Source organism: Nerophis ophidion, linkage group LG23 (assembly GCF_033978795.1).
Source record: "Nerophis ophidion isolate RoL-2023_Sa linkage group LG23, RoL_Noph_v1.0, whole genome shotgun sequence".
NCBI classification, from domain to species: Eukaryota; Metazoa; Chordata; class Actinopteri; order Syngnathiformes; family Syngnathidae; genus Nerophis; species Nerophis ophidion.
In genome coordinates this window covers 32,833,293-32,853,208 of record NC_084633.1, presented here as the reverse complement: position 1 = coordinate 32,853,208, position 19,916 = coordinate 32,833,293, and the positions used below count along the sequence as shown (strand labels likewise).

The window sequence follows — 19,916 nt, the reverse complement described above, 5'->3', positions numbered from 1 at the left end:
GGAAGCTGTTTTTGTAGCCAATCATGGCACCCACCTGTTCCCAATCAGCCTGAATACCTGTGGGATGTTCAAAATAAGTGTTTGATGAGCATTTTTCAACTTTATCAGTATTTATTGCCACCTTTCCCAACTTCTTTGTCACGTGTTGCTGGCATCAAATTCTAAAGTTAATGATTATTTGCAAAACAAATTTTTTTTATCAGTTTGAAGTTTAAATATGTTGTCTGTGTAGCATTTTCAACTGAATATGGGTTGGAAATTATTTGCAAATCATTGTATTCCGTTTATATTTACATCTAACACAATTTCCCAGTTCATATGGAAACGGGGTTTGTATGACCCAAAGCAAACAACCTTCCTTAGTCATGGGGGGAAAAAAGGAAAAAAAAAATCAAACCAACACCACAGACATGGTCCCACATAACACAACCTGCTCACTGAACTTTGTGGACATCATAGAAAATGTTCATACACCATAAAAAAATCAGAACTACACCCATTTAAATCAATTACAAAGCATGAGGGAAAATATGCAGATCACTCTGCACACTTATCATGTTTGGCGCATTTTAGCTGCTTGATATTTCTGATTGATTACAAAACTTTAAGCAGATTGTCACAGAACTAAACAAGGTAGAAGTTGAACTTTCACATACTCTTAATATTCAATTATAATAATATTATATATATATATATATATATATATATATATATATATATTAGGGGTGTCCCGATACCAATATTTTGGTACCAGTACCAAAATGTATTTCGATACTTTTCTAAATAAAGGTGACCACACAAAAATTGTATTATTGGCTTTACTTTGTTACTTTGACAAAAAAATCTTACTGTACATTAAACATATGTTTCTTATTTCAATTGAAGAAAAAATTTGGCCTTAAATAAAATTGTGAACATACTAAACAACTTGTCTTTTAGTAGTAAGCAAACAAACAAAGGCTCCTAATTTAGTTTTCTGACATATGCAGTAACATATTGTGTCGTTTCTAATTTTATTATTTTGTCAAAATTACAAAGGACAAGCTGTAAAAATGTATTATTAATCCACTTGTTCATTTACTGTTAATATCTGGTTATTTTCTGTTTCAACATTTCTATCTACACTTCTGTTAAAATGTAATAAACACTTATTCTTCTATTGTTTGATACTTTACATTAGTTTCGGATGAAACCACAAATTTAGTATCGTTCCAATACCAAGTAGTTACAGGATCATACATTGGTCATAATTCAAATCCTCATGTGTCCAGGAACATATTTAATACGTTTATACACATAATATGTTTTTTTTTTAAAAGGAAAAAAAGATTTTGTGACAATAAAAAATATTGATGTAATCATAGTAGTATCGACTGGATACACTATCGTACGTGGTATCATTACAGTGGATGTAAGGTGTCGATCCACCAATGGTATTTGTGTACATCCAGGCGCGCTAGGTTTTGTTAGTGGTGATGCCCGTGAGCTATTGTATCTTCTTACGGTGTGTTGTGAAGCATGTTTAGCTATTCCTCGTCCTGCAGGGATGCTACATGTAAAGAAACCTACTTTATTTGTCGCCATGGAGGCAAGAATTAGTGATTTAGAAGTAGCTAATACACTGCCTACTGCAGATTGATGTTAGCTGCTGGCTAGCTAGCCATGTCATAAAGCACCTCTTCCTGAGGGCGTTACAGTGTTATAGCTTCACCTTAATCGTCAGTTTTTAGGCCAAAATGCTCTCCATTCACCCATTTCTGTCTACACACCGTGTCTGTTTTTAAGTAATGTGTGTTTGTGCCATGCCGAACACGCGCCTTTGCTCCTAAACCCAGCAATGTCATGACGTGATGGCGCGCCGTCATGCCCGTTAAAAAATACAAATAATAATTTGGTAGTCTTTAAATTGATTGCTAGTAAATTTGACAAAAAAATTGTACAAACATACCTACATTTATAAATGCATTATGTCATTGATATTACTTGGAAGAGTTAGTACATTTGAACTTTCAATATAACCACCTTGTTTCATCAAATACTACTTTTGAAGGATACATTACAAGGCAAATTTGTCTGGCCTTGGTCGGATTTTCCATACCAATACAACAACATTGTATTTCTCCAGTTTCACACCGTTGAAATGTGTGTTTGATTACCTGCCCATCAGTCTGGCTGTGGTTAGGGGAGACAGGCTCTCCACTGACAATTTTTTCTCCCAATAAAAAGCCCAGTCTGGTCATCAGAGCATCAGCTGCCTCGTCAACTGAGGGAGGCGGCCCTAACTCCTCCTCCTCCTCACCTGTAGTTAGGGAGAGGACAAGAAGGAATGATGGTCAGGTGTGTTGCTGTACCCTGTCATGTCTGTACAAAATATTACATTTCAGGTGCAATGAGGGATCTCAGCACAGTCCTGTTACCTAATATAGGGTATGTAATTGTTGCCGCACAGTCCCGTTACCTAATCTAGGGTATGTAATTGTCGCCGCACAGTCCCGTTACCTAATCTAGGGTATGTAATTGTTTCCGCACAGTCCTGTTACCTAATCTAGGGTATGTAATTGTTGCCGCACAGTTCTTTTACATAATCTAGGGTATGTAATTGTTGTCGTTTGTTTGTCTGTCCGTTAGTCAATGTGTCATTTAGTCAGTTAGTAAAATAACTCAAAAGGTTATGGGCGGATTATCATGGAAATTCCAGGAAATGTCCGAAATGGGATAAGGAACAACTGATTAATTGTTGGACCTGATCCAAATAATTTCTCCTGCCTTATCTTATGTTTACGTTATGAGTTTAACATTTGTGTGTGTATGCTTGCGGCCCTTGCTCACTCACACGGAGCAAGACTGTGAATGACTGACAAGAGGCTTTACTTCATTTCTTTCATTCCAGTACAGGTAGCTCAGAAAACCTATGGGCACATTTTGATTACATTTTTCGGAAATGTTATTATGGGAGTACGGTAAAGAATCCCTATCGGAATTCAGGACTTGTTACTATTGGGAGTAGGGCCTAGAGGAGGTCAGAGCGCTTTTTTCTTCTGTTGTTTTTTTTTTTGTTATAGAATTTTTTTTTGTTGAATCACTGTAATAGGCCTAATTCAATGTGGCTACATTTTGTGTATTTGCTTATAACTCAAATGAGTCATCTTTTACTTGCAAAGCAAACAAAACAGCAAACGGCACCGATTTGTTGTAATTCAATCAGATTTCCAAAGACACTTAATTAACAAGCATTCACGCAATCAACATTACCTTGAGATTTTGTCTCGGTTTTGGTCACTTCTTCGCTTTGATGAGATCTGGTATTGAATCTCATTTTCCAGTTGAACCTTCCAACTGTTTTCACTGCAGTTCTATGGTTTCACTTTCCAACCGCATACATAGAAAATTAAAGGACACACCGACTGAAGGCTGCAATTAACAGAAATTGGCAGGGTTTCCAAATGACGTGAGCGGTAACCACACCCACTGGTAGGAGAATAGCCATGTACTACATTATACAGTCATGGTCAAAAGTTTACATACACTTGACATATAACACATGAAATAATGTCATGGCTGTCTAGTTTCCAATAATTTCTACAACTCTTACTTTTTGTGATGGAGTGATTGGAGCACATACTTGTTTGTCACAAAAAACATGCATGAAGTTTGGTTGTTTTATGATTTTATTATGGGTCTACTGATAATGTGACCAAATCTGCTAGGTCAAAAGTATACATAAAGCAATGTTAATATTTGGGTACATGTCCCTTGGCAAGTTTCACTACAATAAGGTGCTTTTGGTAGCCATCCACAAGCTTCTGGCAAGCTTCTGGTTGAATTTTTGACCACTCGTCTTGAAAAAATTGGTGCAGTTCAGCTAAAATTGTTGGTTTTCTGACATGGATTGTTTCTTCAGCATTGACTACACATTTAAGTCAGGACTTTGGGAAGGCCATTCTAAAACCTTCATTGTAGCCTGATTTAGCTATTCATTTTTAAAACTTTTGACATGTGTATGGGGACATTGTCCTTTTGAAACACCCAACTGCACCCAAGACTCAACCTCTGGGTTTATGATTTTAGGTTGTCCTGAAGAATTTGGAGGTAATCCTCCTTTTTCATTGTCCCATTTACAATCTAAAAAGCACCTGTTCCATTGGCAGAAAAACAGGCCCAGAGCATAATACCACCAAGCTTGACGGTAGGTAGGGTGTTCCTGGGATTAAAGGCCTCACCTTTTCTCCTCCAAACATATTGCCGGGTATTGTGGCCAAACATCTAACATCACGTGGACAAAGATAAGACCTTCTGTACGAAATATCTGTGGTCAGATGAAACAAAAATTGAGCTGTTTGGCCGCAATACCTTCCAATATGTTTTGTGACCACCAAGTATGTGCTCCAATCACTGTATCACAAAAAAATAAGAGTTGTAGCAATTATTGGAAACTCAAGACAGCCATGAAATTATGTTCTTTATAAGTGTACGTAAACTTTTGACCACAAATGTACTTCATAGTATCATTTCCTAACATGGATACATATACCCATTTCAAAATTTGGACAAGTCCATTTTAGGCAGGTTGATGATCTTATTCCTAAGCTCAGTGGTTAGCCCTTTGGTCTTGGAGAGGTATGAATGAAAGACCATTTCAAACGTAATTTATACACATTACAAGCTTAGGATAGGATAAGACCAATATGTACTCCAGATGAGCACATAACCGATCTCTGGCGAGCCAAATTCTTGCAGGTTGGCAGGGGATCAAATACTTATTTCACTCACATGTGTTGATTTTTTGTTACTCGAGGTTAAAACTAATTTATATCCTCTAGCTCAGTGGTTCTCAAATGGGGGTACGCGTACCCCTGGGGGTACTTGAAGGTATGCCAAGGGGTACGTGAGACTTTTTAAAAATATTCTAAAAATAACAACAATTAAACAATCCTTTATAAATACATTTCTCGAATAATACGTCAACAAAATATTTATGTAAGTTCATAAACTGTGAAAAAAAAAATGCAACAATGCAATATTCAGTGTTGACAGCGAGATTTTTTGTTGACATGTTACATAAATATTGATGTTAAAGATTTCTTTTTTTGTGAAGAAATGTTTAGAATTAAGTTGGTGAATCCAGATGGATCTCTATTACAATCCCCAAAGAGGGCACTTTAAGGTGATGATTACTTCTATGTGTAGGAATCTTTATTTATAATTGAATCACTTGTTTATTTTTCAACATTTTTTAGTTACTTTTTATATATTTTTCTTCCAAATAGTTCAAGAAAGGCTACTACAAATGAGCACTATTTTGCACTGTTATACAATTTAATGAATCAGAAACTGATGACATAGTGCTGTATTTTACTTCTATATCTCTATTTTTCAACCAAAAATGCTTTGCTCTGATTAGGGGGTACTTGAATTGATAAAATGTTCATAGGGGGTACCTCACTGAAAAAAGGTTGAGAACCACTACTCTAGCTCAGTGGTTCTCAAGCTAGTTTCAACAAGTACCACCTCAGAAAACACTTCGCTCTACAAGTTCCACCATAATGACCAACATTAAAATACAGAAGCATACATATACATTCACTGTACAAACATACATATGCACATACTGTAAATACACATACTGTACATATACATTCACTGTACAAACACATATACACATACTGTACATATACATTCACTGTACAAACATACATATACACATACTCTACATATACATTAACTGTACAAACATACATATACACATACTGTACATATATAAATACATATACATACATACACTCATACACTCATGCACATAATCACCTTTCATCAAACATAGATTAACTTTGTTATTGTAGGGTAAACTGGATTACACATGGTAAAGCTTAACCTATTGCTCCTATAACAATCTACAAGGTTAATATAGGTTGCTTCTCTTTCTTCCCCTCAATTTTTCTGCATTCTTTTGTATCTCTAGTTATTGATCCTTATTTGTATCGTTGCATTTGAACAATTGTTTTTTCAATAATAGAGGTAAATTATTGGTATTGTTCATTATCAATAGGGCTATTTCTATTGGTATTTGTATTTCTGTAGTGTAATAATGCTCATTGTCATTTCTGTATTATTTCTCTCGCTAATTGCTTCTTTGCTATCACTTTTATCATCATGTTTGTACTTATCGTATTTGCTGATGTTGCTCTCTTGTAGTTGTTGTTTTTATTGTTGTGGTTGCTTTTGTTGTTTTTGTCTCTCTGTCTTATCCCCCTTTTCTCCCCAGAATTTCCCCCTCTGTCTTCCTTTTTTTCTCTTTCTATCCCTTTCTGCTCCGGCCCGGCTGCACCAAATGACAATATAAATACATTTAATAAAGTCAAATACAAATAAGGCAACAAGAGAAGTATGCTACACTTCTCTTTTGTAAAGTAAATCTGAACAGCCAATATGGGCATTTACATCAACTATATGATTTGCCTGAGAAGCTGAACAGGACAAAAAAAAAACAATAATAATAATAATAAAAAATACAGTAGCATAGTTGGCTTAGTTATTCATTAAAAACAAGGTAGATGTTTTATTTAACAACTATATTCAATATTTTGGTCGCTGTAACATTACACAGTTTGAACATTAACTTTGTGTTTGAATATAGGAAAACAAAACAATGTACTTTAATCAAGTGATTCTTTGGTGTATCACTAGATGAAGTTTGAGAATCTCTGCTCTAGCTTTTAGATCGACCCCTTTTTAGAAGCTGATCTGCCACTTTTCTGCTCTGTCCCCCATCTTCGGCCTGGAGAGGATACCAGGTGGTCACGGTTAATTAGCAGTCTGAGGTACAATTCTGGATAAGGTGCTGGCCGACCTGAGTTTTGGATCACTCTTCCATGTGCAGCTGTGGGCATCTCTATGAAGCCGACATGGCTGAGCCCGGAAGTAGAGCCAGTATGAATATCTGTTCATGATGGACTGGACTCTTACGTTATCTATTAATTTAAAAATGCAATAATTACACCCACTTGACATTCATTTCAGCAGATGACCCTGAAAGCGGGGTCTCTACAGCTCAAGGTTTTTTCTTTTCCCTCCATCTGGGGTCTTTTGAGTTCTCCCTTGCCAATATGTAGGTTTAGATCAGGGGATGTCATTGTGAGTTTGCGACACTTGTGATTAAGGGCTATATAAATACATTTTGATTGATTGATTGATTGATAAAATAAACCTGCCATAGAAATTGTGGATTATTCTTGTTTTTCATGGTTAAACAAAAACATCCGTGGATCAAATACTGTTATTGTCCAAAGCTAATAAATAAATCAATAACTAATGCTAATATCTCTGCCTCCCACATTTTCAGTACTGTGAATCAGTCATCTAAAGTTTCTTCATTTTGTTGGGGTTGGCAAGTTCATGTTGAATGTGAAGATGTGCAGCTTTGAGCCTTGATGACAGATTCCAGATGCTTCCTCTTTTTTCTTTTAAACCATTCAGTACATGATTGCCATCTTTTCTTTTTTTAATTTCCACTTTGAGGCCCTTTTTTTAAAAGTTTGCGTTTTTAGCCCCTAAGGATGTACTGAGTATGTTTTTCTTCACAAGACTTAGTGATTCAATCCATGCCAGACTTGGGGCTGCCAACTCCCTTCCTCTTCTGACCACCATCGGTTTAGTGTAACAAACTTGAAAAAAGTCCAGAGCTCTCAAGCTCACTAAATGTAGGTGTTAAGTGGGGCCAAGCACTCTACTAACAAGCCTGTTTTTTGCTACTGCACCCAAATGCTAGGCTGACTGGCCCCTCTGCTTACCCTTCTGCAAAGCTCGATAGGTACTTTAAAAAAACAACAACTTTGCGTCACAACGATGCAGCTCATCAAGGCTGTAATTGGACGGTGTTATTATTATACGTGCACATCTTGTCAAAACACCAACTTTCCTGCATGTATAAGACTCCTTCAGAGGGCGGACAGCCAACTTTGCAGACAAATCAACATTAGCAATAAAAGTGACTGATGTACAGTAACATACTGATTAATTCCATCTCCAGTAGCATTCCCCGACCAAGGAAGCTAACATGCTAACTAGTCGACGAGAGTTCTGGTTGCTCACCAACGGTCCGAAAAACACAGCGGTGAGCATTTCGAAGGAATTGCAATCATGCAATCAACCCAGACCAAACGTTATAAAAGGATGAAGATGGCGTTAAGGAAACGGTATAGTGCCTATGTAGAAGCATAATCCAGAATTAGGTCTCTTTCTTGAAAAAGACTAAGTACCAACATATAAAAAACCCAAATATAGTATAAAATAATGATTACTAGAGATGTCTAATCATATCGGAGTGCCGATATTATCGGCCGATAAATGCTTTAAAATGTAATATCGGAAATTATCGGTATCGGTTTCAAAATGATCGGTATCTGTTTCAAAAAGTAAAATTTAGGACTTTCTAAAACGCCGCTGTGTACACGGACGTAGGGAGAAGTACAGAGCATCAATAAACCTTAAAGGCACTGCCTTTGCATGCCTGTCCAATCACATAATATCTACGGCTTTGCAAGGCATACTTGGTCAACAGCCATACAGGTCACACTAAGGGTGGCCGTAAAAACAACTTTAACACTGTTCCAAATATGTGCCACACTGTGAACCCACACCAAACAAGAATGACAAACACATTTCGGGAGAACATCCACACCGTAACACAACATAACAAACACCCAGAACCCCTTGCAGCACTAACTCTTCCGGGATGCGACAATAAACACCCCCTGCTACCCCTCCACCTCAAACCCCCCCAACCCCCCCTCCCCAAAACCCGGCCTACTACAACCTCTTCATGCTCTCTCAGGGAGAGCATGTCCCAAATTCCAAGTTGCTGTTTTGAAGCATGTTAAAAAAAAAACAACTTGGTGACTTCAATAATAAATATCGCAGTGCCATGTGGGCATTTTTTTCTATAACTTGAGTTGATTTATTTTGGAAAACCTTGTTACATTGTTTAATGCATCCAGCGGGGCATCACAACAAAATTAGGCATAATAATGTGTTAATTCCACAAATGTATATATCGGTATCGCTTGAAATTGGAATCGGTTATTAAGAGTTGGACAATATCGGAATATTGGATATTGGCAAAAAAGCCATTATAGGACATCTCTAATGATTACAAAATAACTTTTCTTTGATTAGTTAAAACATTTCTACTTGCCCATCCCTATTGCTGGGATGTTCCTGAAATCACGTCCCGTTCACGTCCCACCCAGTGAATACTGGTCAAGCTACCTCTGTTCTCAATGGGTACTAGGCGTCATTTAGAAAAAAAATGCACTATGTTTTTGGCTATACAAACCGTTTAAATCGCGGTAAGGATTAATATTTCTTTAGAGTTCCTCGAGAGGTTATCAAAAAAGTGCAAGATTTGAGGAAACGAAGACGAGAAAACCATGCAGCTCACACTCCAGTCCAAGGGAGCAGAGTCCAAGAATGCATGCGTTTGCAGTGATCACACTGTTCGATTGTTTGATATACTTTCAATGTTTATTAGTTCCCATTCAAGTATTATCTTGATATTATTTGTATTTCTTAAACAAATGTTTAAAAAAGCACCAACTTGACGTGGGTAAATAAAAGAAAAAAATTGTGAGCAAAACCTGAAAGAGGTATGCTTTTACCAGAGGCAACAATCATAAATGAAGCTTTCAGCACATACACAATGTTGACATCTATAATTACATGTTGATGAACATGGGGTAAAACCCGCTGCTCGTAACAAACATAGCAGCTTGGACGTGAAGTTAAATCTTGAAATATGACCTTACCCGAGCAAAAACGATGCATATTTATACGGGAGAGTCTTGATCCCAGCGTCTTTGACCCAGCCACACACAAATAAGTTGTAGACCTCCATGCTTTTCCAAGTTTTCATCTGTTTCGTCGTTTAGAATTGCAGTCTGGAGCACAATCGTTCGATATGTCTGAAAACGCAACCGACGTATAATCCTTGATATGACTCGACAAATATTTGTTTAGTATATTGATCTATACCATTGCATAGTTTGAATTTTGGTTTGTATCTGATTTTGAATTTAAGCCTCTTTTGTACTCAGAGAGTTTGCGCACCGCATGCTGAACAACAGCCGTCTTAGCTTGGTCGACCACCACTGGTTTTTACTTCTGGGAAGAAGCCCTGTGTCGGGAAACCAGCTATTAAATCACAAGTTGTAAACAGACTGATGCTCCTATGACCCTGACCCTGATAAGCAGAAGAAAATGGATGGGTTATTAAAAAGTCATGTGGAGTATTGCTGCAGTGCCTTTGGAAGAAAAGAGCCATTGAATTCTTGTAGGTTTTTTGTTTTCATTTTGAGTCACCACCACCGTCTATTTTGTCTCTGTATTTTCTGGCCGACTGACATCGATTGAATTTGTATATTTTCAACAGCACGAAAAAAATTTTATGAGCGTCTTATCTTTGACTAAATGAAAATAACCGATGCCACTTGGTGAAGTACTCATTTATGTCCCCAAACACACATTCAGCCAAGAATGTAAGCCACAGCATACAAACTCATACAGTCTCTTGACAAGTCTGTAATTACGGCTATAAATTGATGACTAGTGAGCTGAATAATAGAAATGCATTGTGCATGCGACCACAGAGTCATGTGTGGTCAGTCAATGACAGAGTGTGTAAGTCGCAGAGCAAAAATAAAACAGAAAGACACAAGGAGCAGAGACTTTCCATTTCGGTTACAAGGGGCATCTGGTTCGTGCAACCACTCCATTTTTCCTTCCCGAGACTCAGTCTTTCTATCCTTTCCCAGTTTTTACTTTGCTCTCGCTGTAAAGGAAAAACTGCACTTTAAAAAACGTTTTGTCATTTTGTCCTTATATTAGATAAGAACAAACATCTGTCTCTTTACCTCACATTTAAATAGTAAAAAACTGCTAGTACAAGGCGGCTAACAATGCAGGTAATTAGGAGTCATCTATTGACTTATCAAGTCCTCCAAAAAAATCCCCAAATCCTCTATCAACTTGCTGTAGGTACTGTATGTAATACTTGGAGTATTTTGATCATTCTAAGCATTAACCTAACTTTTTTTATGAGCGCATTCATTTCATATAGCGCAAAGCAACAAACGCTACTTCTGGCACAATCCAGTGCGTGTTCTGTGTTTACTACCACTAATCAAGGCAGACTTCGTGAGAGTCTTAGAGCGTAATCATGTAGCACTACTGCTTACGGCTGGGCGATATGGCCTATTTTTAATATCTCTATATTTTTAGGTCATGTCACGACACACGATATGTATCTCAATATTTTGCCTTAGCCTTGAATGAACACTTGATGCATATAATCACAGCAGTATGATGATTCTATGTGTCTACATTGAAACATTCTTGTTCATACTGCATTAATATATACTAATTTTACACTTTCATACAGAGAGGGAAATCACAACTAAGTCAATTGACCAAAACTGTATTTATTAAACTGTTATTAAGCAGTGGCACAAACTTTCATGTCATTTCCAAAACAGAAAGTGCAAGATTGTCAGAGACATTTTAAAACAAGCTTTGAGTGCACTTTTGTGCATAATGTCACTAAGATGACATATCAAAATAACACTAAAATAAAGTGCACTTTTTGTACAGAACGCCACTACAATAGTTTAAAACAAATAAAGTGCACTTATGTTCATGATGTCACACAAGATATTTCAATAAGTGTCAAACAAGAATGAGCTGCATAACAGGAAATCAAATCGCTATGTGGTGGGTTACTGCGGACGTTATCTCCTTATGTTGTTCACTATTTTTTTCATACGGTGTTGATGTGGTAACGGTTGCCTCAACATTTTGTTGGTGTGGCACCGAATGGAGATGTTGACATGCGGAGTCATCACTCTTCATTTTTTAGCAGGTGACTTTTCAAATGATGCTACATATTAGCAGTAATGCTACTTTTTGTAGCAACGCTTTTGCCCTACACTTGACAAACTACGGTTTTCTGTTTGACATATTCCCACTTGAAGCCAAACCACCGCCAGATGATGGACACCCTGCTGTTTTTCTTGGGAATTAATTCTTCCTTCATTTGTTACCAGATTCGCACCTTCTTTCTTTTGTATTATCACTCGCACCACAGCTAGCGTTACCCATGCTGCTACCTCTCTTGCTCCACAAGAGCGTATACGTATGTGACGTATGTAAGAAGGTGCGCTTGCTGTCTGTGAGAAGCAGAGGCAAGAAAGAGTGGGAAGAGCCCGCAGTGTAATGCCAGCAGCTAAAAGCAACTGCGTAAGAACGTATGCTCGAATATCACAATATAGTCATTTTCTATATCGCACAGAGACAAACCCGCGATACATCGAGTATATCACCCAGCCCTACTACAGCCAAACATTTCAAATAAGAACATCATAAACAAGTGATTTACAACGTCCGCGCTCACTGGTACACAACTGATGGGATGGTTTCATCTTTCAGCACAAGACTTGTACTCTCGCTGAGCTGGTAAATTCACCATAATCCTCACTCCTCACAACGAAAATATTGGGAGCAAAAGTGCATGTTGCGGAGTTGTTGGGAGCCAAGTTGAGAGCAAGTATTCTTCAGTCGGTCCAGATTTTGAGCATTGCGTGTGGAATTTCAAAGTTCACCAACTTCTCGGCTTGGTGCCAGAACCTTGTACAATAGGCTACAGGTGTGAGGCGTGATTTATGACATCAAACTCAAAGACAATACAGAGGATTACCTCTCGCTATTGGGCAGAGTGGCAGTGTGAGCAAGGGGGTATGTTGTAACGCCAGAAAAGTAGTTCCTCAGTGTTAGCTCTTACAATGACAATGTAGCTATAGCTTGGTTAGGTCATGGCATTTTAATGGAGCTTTGTTGGTAGATTTTTAGATGTTTTTTTTAGAGGGCATGAAAAGCGGAATAGATAACTCCTCATTATCTGCATTGTTAGCTGCCTTGTAATAGCATTTTTTTTCCACTATTCAGAACACCCAGAAAAGGGAACAAAATGTGTTCTTGTCTCCCATCAGGATTGAAGATGATGGGCGAAAAAATAATAATTCAGTTTTCCTTTAAAAGATCCACTCTTCTTTTGTTGTTTCTTATTGACTGGTCTCTCTTCACTCACTTGCAATTTCTTAAAGATTGTCCAATTTTGTTTTCTGTGACTGGTGTGACGACAAAAGTAGAAAGGATGAAACGAGCACCTAAGAATAATATTAAGTGACATGTTTTAGACTATTTCCCTCTGCACAAGCCATCAAAAGTCAGTATCTCTGACTTTTTTGAAATAACTGAATTGTGTCTGAACTCCTTGCCCTGTACTTTTGTATTGTAAATACAAATAAACCGCATGTTGCTTTCTGAAACCAAGAAACCGGTAACCTAAGCCACTTCACAGTAGTAAAAAGTAACTTGGATGGAAAAAAAAATGTATATATATATATATATATATATATATATCATAATTGGTGGAAAAATATGCCGTTTTCCTCTTACAACATCATACAGTTTATATATCTTTTTGACAGGCTTTTGACACCATATTCACCCTTACACAACTTTACTTGCATTTTCCAAACCACACACATATTTTCAACCTAGGAGAACACAGACATATAACTAAAATGCTCAAGGTTAATCTTGTTTTAAGCAAGACTGAAAAATGTAAAATTTGCTCAACAAATTTTTGAAAAATAAAGCAAAGACAAACCCTTAGATTTGAACAATAGTTATGAATCAACACGCATAACGTCACACAATTTAGCAACTGATCGCATAGAATCTCATGTTTATTGAGCAACTGAAATCCAGTTTGTTTTATTTATGTTGAATACACAGTCAGCATATGAAGAATCACTTGTTATACCAGGTGGCGTGTTGGTATTTTTAGTGTTGGAATGTATTTTTCATCCTGAGAAAATAAAATGTGACTAAGTAATATGTATGAGGCAAATCTGAGAAGAGCCTTGGTCTTTTTTGGATAGTATTCTCTATTGATTTTACCCCCTAATAGTTTTGGTAGTAAACTTATTCCTTCACTTGTCAAAGGCGCTTTCACATTGCCTTTTAAAGCAGTAAATTGCCCTCATTTTTCCTGGGTTGCTGTTCACCATGGAATGGTCAACTGGCAGATTTGAAGACTTTGGAGGCATAAAGTGGCAAGTCACAGCGTGAATGAGTATAAATGCTGGCTGGCTTCAATGCTTCTTCGTCCCTCTCTGATGCAGCAGTTCTCCTGAATGTATATCTGAAAATGGCTAATCACTACAAATTTTAGCTACACATTTCAAGATTTTGACCGGAAATCTCGAGTAACTTTGAAATACTAGCAAGTAAATGGTTAAAAGGTAAAAATACAGTATTAGGGCAAATTAGTGGCCTTCTTGTTCACACCTACTTTAGGTAAATCAACTCAAACGTGAATTGTGGGATGAAAACGGTTAGAGCTGCAACAATTAATGGATTAAATAGTTTTTTTCTGTTTCTGTTTATTTCACCCATTTCCACTTCTAATTCATTGTTCTCAAAGTGTAACAGAATTTAAATCGACGTAATAAGTACAACGATTCACATATGACATTAATAACTCATTTTAAATAAAGATAAAGATGTTTATCAAATGTCTTCTTCCTTGTACTTTGTAAACACTTTTAGTTTGAACAGCCTCTTGAACTGCATCATATCAGTAGATTGTTTGACTTTTTTGCTTAATCCATTCCATAATTTAATCACACATACTGATATACTAAAGGGTTTAAGTGTTGTACGTGCATACATCCATCCATCCATTTTCTACAGCTTCTCGCTCTTGGGGTCGCAGAGGGTGCTGGAGTTTATCTCAGCTGCATTCGGGCGTCACCTCATCACAGAGCCAACACAGATAGACAGACAACATTCACACTCACATTCACACACTAGGGCCAATTTAGTGTTGCCAATCAACCTATCCCCAGGTGCATGTCTTTGGAGGTGGGAGGAAGCCAAAGTACCCGGAGGGAACCCACGCAGTCACGGGGAGATCCCGGGATTGAACTCAGGACCTTCGTATTGTGAGGCACATGCACTAACCCCTGTTACACCGTGCTTCCCTACATGCATACAAATGTTTTAAATTAGATTTTTTATCAAATAGTTTTTGATGAAAAGGATGGTTGCACATTTTTAAGTAGCAGGTTGTAGTTTGCTTTGTGCATAATCTGAGCTGTTGGCAAATGCACCACGTCCTTAAATTTCAATATTTTGGATTGGATAAAGTGTTTGTATGTTCTCTATATCCAACATTATGTATTATTCTAACTAGCCTAACTTTACCATGAATTGATTAACATGGACCCCAAACTTATTCGGGTGTTACCATTTACAGTAGTGGTCTATTGTACGGAATATGTACTGTACTATCTATAAATAAAAGTTTCAATCAATCAATCAAAAAAAACTTTTTTTGTAACACTGTTAGTGAATAAGTGTACTTTGGTAGTTGTTTCCCCGTATTTCTGCACGTTAACTCAAATATGGTAACACTAGCAAGCAGTAGAGAATATGGAGTAATTTGTTTCTCCAGTACATTTTTTGCTTGATTTATTATTGAAATATTTGCAATTTTGTCATATATTATTACTCCCAAAAATTTTTATTTTTTAATTTTTTTACTTTTTCAATTTCTATTCCTTTTATTTGTATTTGTCTTTCTCTTCTACGGTCAACCGAATAGCACTATTTCAGTTTTACCGAGTGTCAAAGGTAGTCTGTTTTGATTTTGATTAGAAAATAGCTTACATTTCTATTCTATTGCTTCCATTAATTGTTTGCGTGTAACTAATAAAAGTTGACAAAAGCGCCTGAAACTTAAATTACACGGGCAAAGTTTCTGCACGGTCAGTGCAATAGTGCGCACGTGAGAGCGGTGGTGTGTGGGTGCCATGATTTGTGTGGCGGAAAACAGCGGAGTGCTGCAATGAAGAGAAATGGCTCAAAGAAAAACGGCGACGACGAGGTAATAAGGACATAAGTCGTCATGAGTTAGTGATCATTTTAAACTTAAAAAAGACAGACAACGTGGTGCAATGTTTGCACTGTTAAAACAGAGCTGGTATTCCACAACAGTACAGTAACCATGCTACAGAATTTTACCAAAAATCAACCTGCCTATTTGACAAGCAAAAACCAGAAACAAGGTAAAAGTATATTTTAGCAGGTAGCTCACTCCATCTTATATGCTTATATGCATAACAAAACAGCTGGCAAAAGTGGCAAAAAAGACTGAGAAAGTTAAGGAATGCTCATTAAACACCTATTTGGAACATCCAACAGGTGAACAGGCTAATTGGGAACAGGTGGGTGCCATGATTAGGTATAAAAGCAGCTTCCATGAAATGCTCAGTCATTCACAAACAAGTAGGGTACGAGGGTCACCACTTTGTGAACAAATGCCTAAGCAAATTGTCGAACAATTAAAGAACATTTCTTAACGAGCTATTGCAAAGAATTTAGGGATTTCACAGCAAGGCTGAAAACCAACATTGAATGCCGTGACCTTCGATTCCTCAGGCAGTACTGCACCAAAAAGCGACATCAGTGTATAAAGGATATTACCACATGGGCTCAGGAACACTTCAGAAAACCACTGTCAGTAAATACAGTTGGTCGCATCATCTGTAAGTGCCAGTTAAAACGCTACAATGCAAAGCGAAAGCCATACATCAACAACACCCAAAAACGCCGCCGGCTTCGCCAGGCCCGAGCTCATCCAAAATGTGCTGATACAAAGTGGAAAAGTCTTCTTTGGTCTGACGAGTCCACATTTCCAATTGTTTTTGGAAACTGTGGACGTTGTGTCCTCCGAAACAAAGAGGAAAAGAACCATCCGGATTGTTAAAGGCGCAAAGTTCAAAAGCCAGCATCTGTGATGGTATAGGGGCATATTAGTGCTCAAGGCATGGGTAACGTACACATCTGTGAAGGCACCATTAAGGCTGAAAGGTACATACAGGTATTGGAGCAACATATGTTGCCATCCAAGCAAAGTTATCATGGACGCCCCTGCTTATTTCAGCAAGACAATGCCAAGACACGTGTTGGCAGCGTAGCTTCATAGTGAAAGACTGCAGGTACTAGGCTGGCCTGTCTGTAGTCCAGACCTGTCTCCCTTTAAAAATGTGTGGGCGCAATATGAAGCCTAAAATACCATAACAGAGACATCGGACTATTGAACAACTTAAGCTGTACATCAAGCAAGGATGGGAAATAATACCACCTGAAAAGCTTAAAAAAAATTGGTCTTCTTAGTTCCCAAACATTTACTGAGTGTTGTTAAAAAGAAAGGCCATGTAACAGTGGTAAAAATGCCCCTGTGCCAACTTTTTTGCAATGTTTTGCTGACATTAAATTCTAAGTTAATGATTATTTGCACAAAAAAAAAATGTTTCTCAGTTTGAACATTAAATATCTTGTCTTTGCAGTCTATTTAAGTAAAAATAAGTTGAAAAGGATTTGTAAATCATTGTATTCTGTTTTTATTTACAAATTTACAACTTTACTGGTTTTGGGTTTATATATATATATATATATATATATATATATATATATATATACACATATATATATATATATACACATATATATATATACATATATATATATGTACATATACATATATATATATATATACATATATACACATATATACAGTATCTACACACACATACATACATATATACATATACATATATATATATATATATATATATATACATATATACAGTATCTACACACACATACATATATACATATACACATATATATATATATATATATATATATATATATATATATATATATATATATATATATATATATATATATATATATATATATATATAGCATATATTTCAAAAGATTTTTAAAAATCAGGTTTTGATTTAAAATCGAGATGAATAAAAATCGCAATTTGGATGTGATTCTATTTTTTTGTGCACACCTACATCCCCTCAACCTGCGCAAAATATTGGCTCAGGAAAGTTACTGAGCTATGACGTTAGCAGTTAGGGCTGAAATGATTCCTCGAGTAACTCGAGTAATTCAGTTACAAAATATATATTCGAGGAATTTTCGCTGCCTCAAGACGTCTACTTTTTTTAACGGCATTTTGCCTCGTTAAATAAACAGTATTCAGAGCTCACGTTTAGCACGGACTGTTGAGTTATTACACAGCGTTTTTCCGTCGCAGATCATACGCCCCCTGCACTGCATAATACCAGTCTTCTAAATAAGCTTGAGTTTACAAAACGTTTTCGCCAACGTAAGTCGCAATGGCAGATGCCGCAGTAATCAGTGGACAAGAGCTACAACAAAACGAGGGAGTTAAGAGGAGACACAAGTTGTCTAAGGTGTGGATACACTTCACACTAAGATTGAAGGAAAACACAGTAGTATGCAAACATTTCAAAGTGGAGCTCGCATACCACAATAGCACAAGTTCGATGCTATAGCACCTGTCGAGAAAGCATCCGATTTGAGAGACATCCGGAGGCGAGGCAAGTCATTGGTTATAAAATGTAAACGCAAAAGTTGTGGAAGTAAAATAAATGTTATTCATTATGATAGCCAGGATGTGTTCTTCACTTCCGCAAAGTCATCAAATGACCTTTCATTAGTAACCACATGAAAGTAATCGTGCAAAGTTTTTCAAGTCATGCAGCCACATGCTACTTGGATAGCTTCCACTTGCACCCACTATAGTCTCTGTAGACTGTAACAGTTCCAAGTCCTTGTTCACAGTAGCACTTGTGTGCCAAGTTCCTGTCAGCCATTTTGGTTCTGAATAAGAAGTTGAACAATTCAAATACAGTATTAAAGGCACTACATAATCCACATTTTGTGTTTGATATAATGAAAACTGTTCTTATGGTTTTATTTTTGATACTAAAAATATATTTTTATTTTATCTTTTTTAGTGAGTATTCATTTTAAATCAATTCTATATACCGTATTTCCTTGATTTGCCGCAGGGCATATAGTATGCGCCTGCCTTGAATTACTGCCGGGTCAAACTCGCTTCCCAAAATAATTAGCGCATGCTTAGTATTACCGCCTGGTCAAACTTGTGACGTCACGAGTGACACTTCCCCTGTCATCATTTTCAAAATGGAGGAGGCTGATTTCAATACCGGTAATTTGAAATCGCATAAAGGGAAGAAGATTAAGAGCTATTCAGTAGGATTTAAGGTCCAAGCTTACATCACACTCAAATTTTTACTGCATACCTTTGGTAATGGCCGGAGTGAGAAGAGGTTTTAAAATAATTAGCGCATGCTTACTTTTACTGCATGCCTTTGGTAAGCGCAGGAGTGAGAAGAGGTTTTAAATTATTTAGCGCCCCGGCAATTCAAGGAAATACGGTAAATGTGTTTTCATCTCAAACATGTTATGATGGCAATATGAACATTGATTACTATTTTGCATGCAATGAATGCATTGAACTATATTGCATTCTTAAAATTGAAAACTGTTGTTGTCATTATTAAGTGGTTTGTCTTTTTATATTGGTTATGTATTGTTGGCAGGTTGAAAACAGCTCGGCGAATTTGCATAGAGAAACCAACACGGCACCATATAACAGTCATCAAAAAACGCACGAGAGACAAGAACTTTTTTTATGCGGTCACACCACACAGCACATAGATAGGGCTGTGAGCGCACCTGTTTCAGCTGTGCATGTCAGCCTTCAATAATGAAAACAGGCTTTTAGGAAATAAAATACAATTAGGCCAAACACAATAATTGAGGGCACATCTTAACATGTATAATTAAACCTGAATTAAACAAATATATGATTTATTTGATTACTCAATTAATCCATCCATCCATTTTCTACCGCTTATTCCCTTTCGGGGTCGCGGGGGGCGCTGGCG

General features: G+C 37.0%; 1 protein-coding gene across 5 annotated transcripts in view; it reads right to left on the bottom strand.

The window, feature by feature from the left end:
- Positions 1-19,916, bottom strand: part of tanc2a (tetratricopeptide repeat, ankyrin repeat and coiled-coil containing 2a) — a 119,426-nt gene that overhangs the window by 57,213 nt on the left and 42,297 nt on the right. For all 5 annotated transcript variants that reach the window (XM_061884191.1, XM_061884192.1, XM_061884190.1 and 2 more), the window contains one exon: positions 2,157-2,299. In XM_061884191.1, the coding sequence (XP_061740175.1) occupies positions 2,157-2,299 (143 nt within the window). The remainder of the gene's footprint in view (positions 1-2,156; positions 2,300-19,916) is intronic.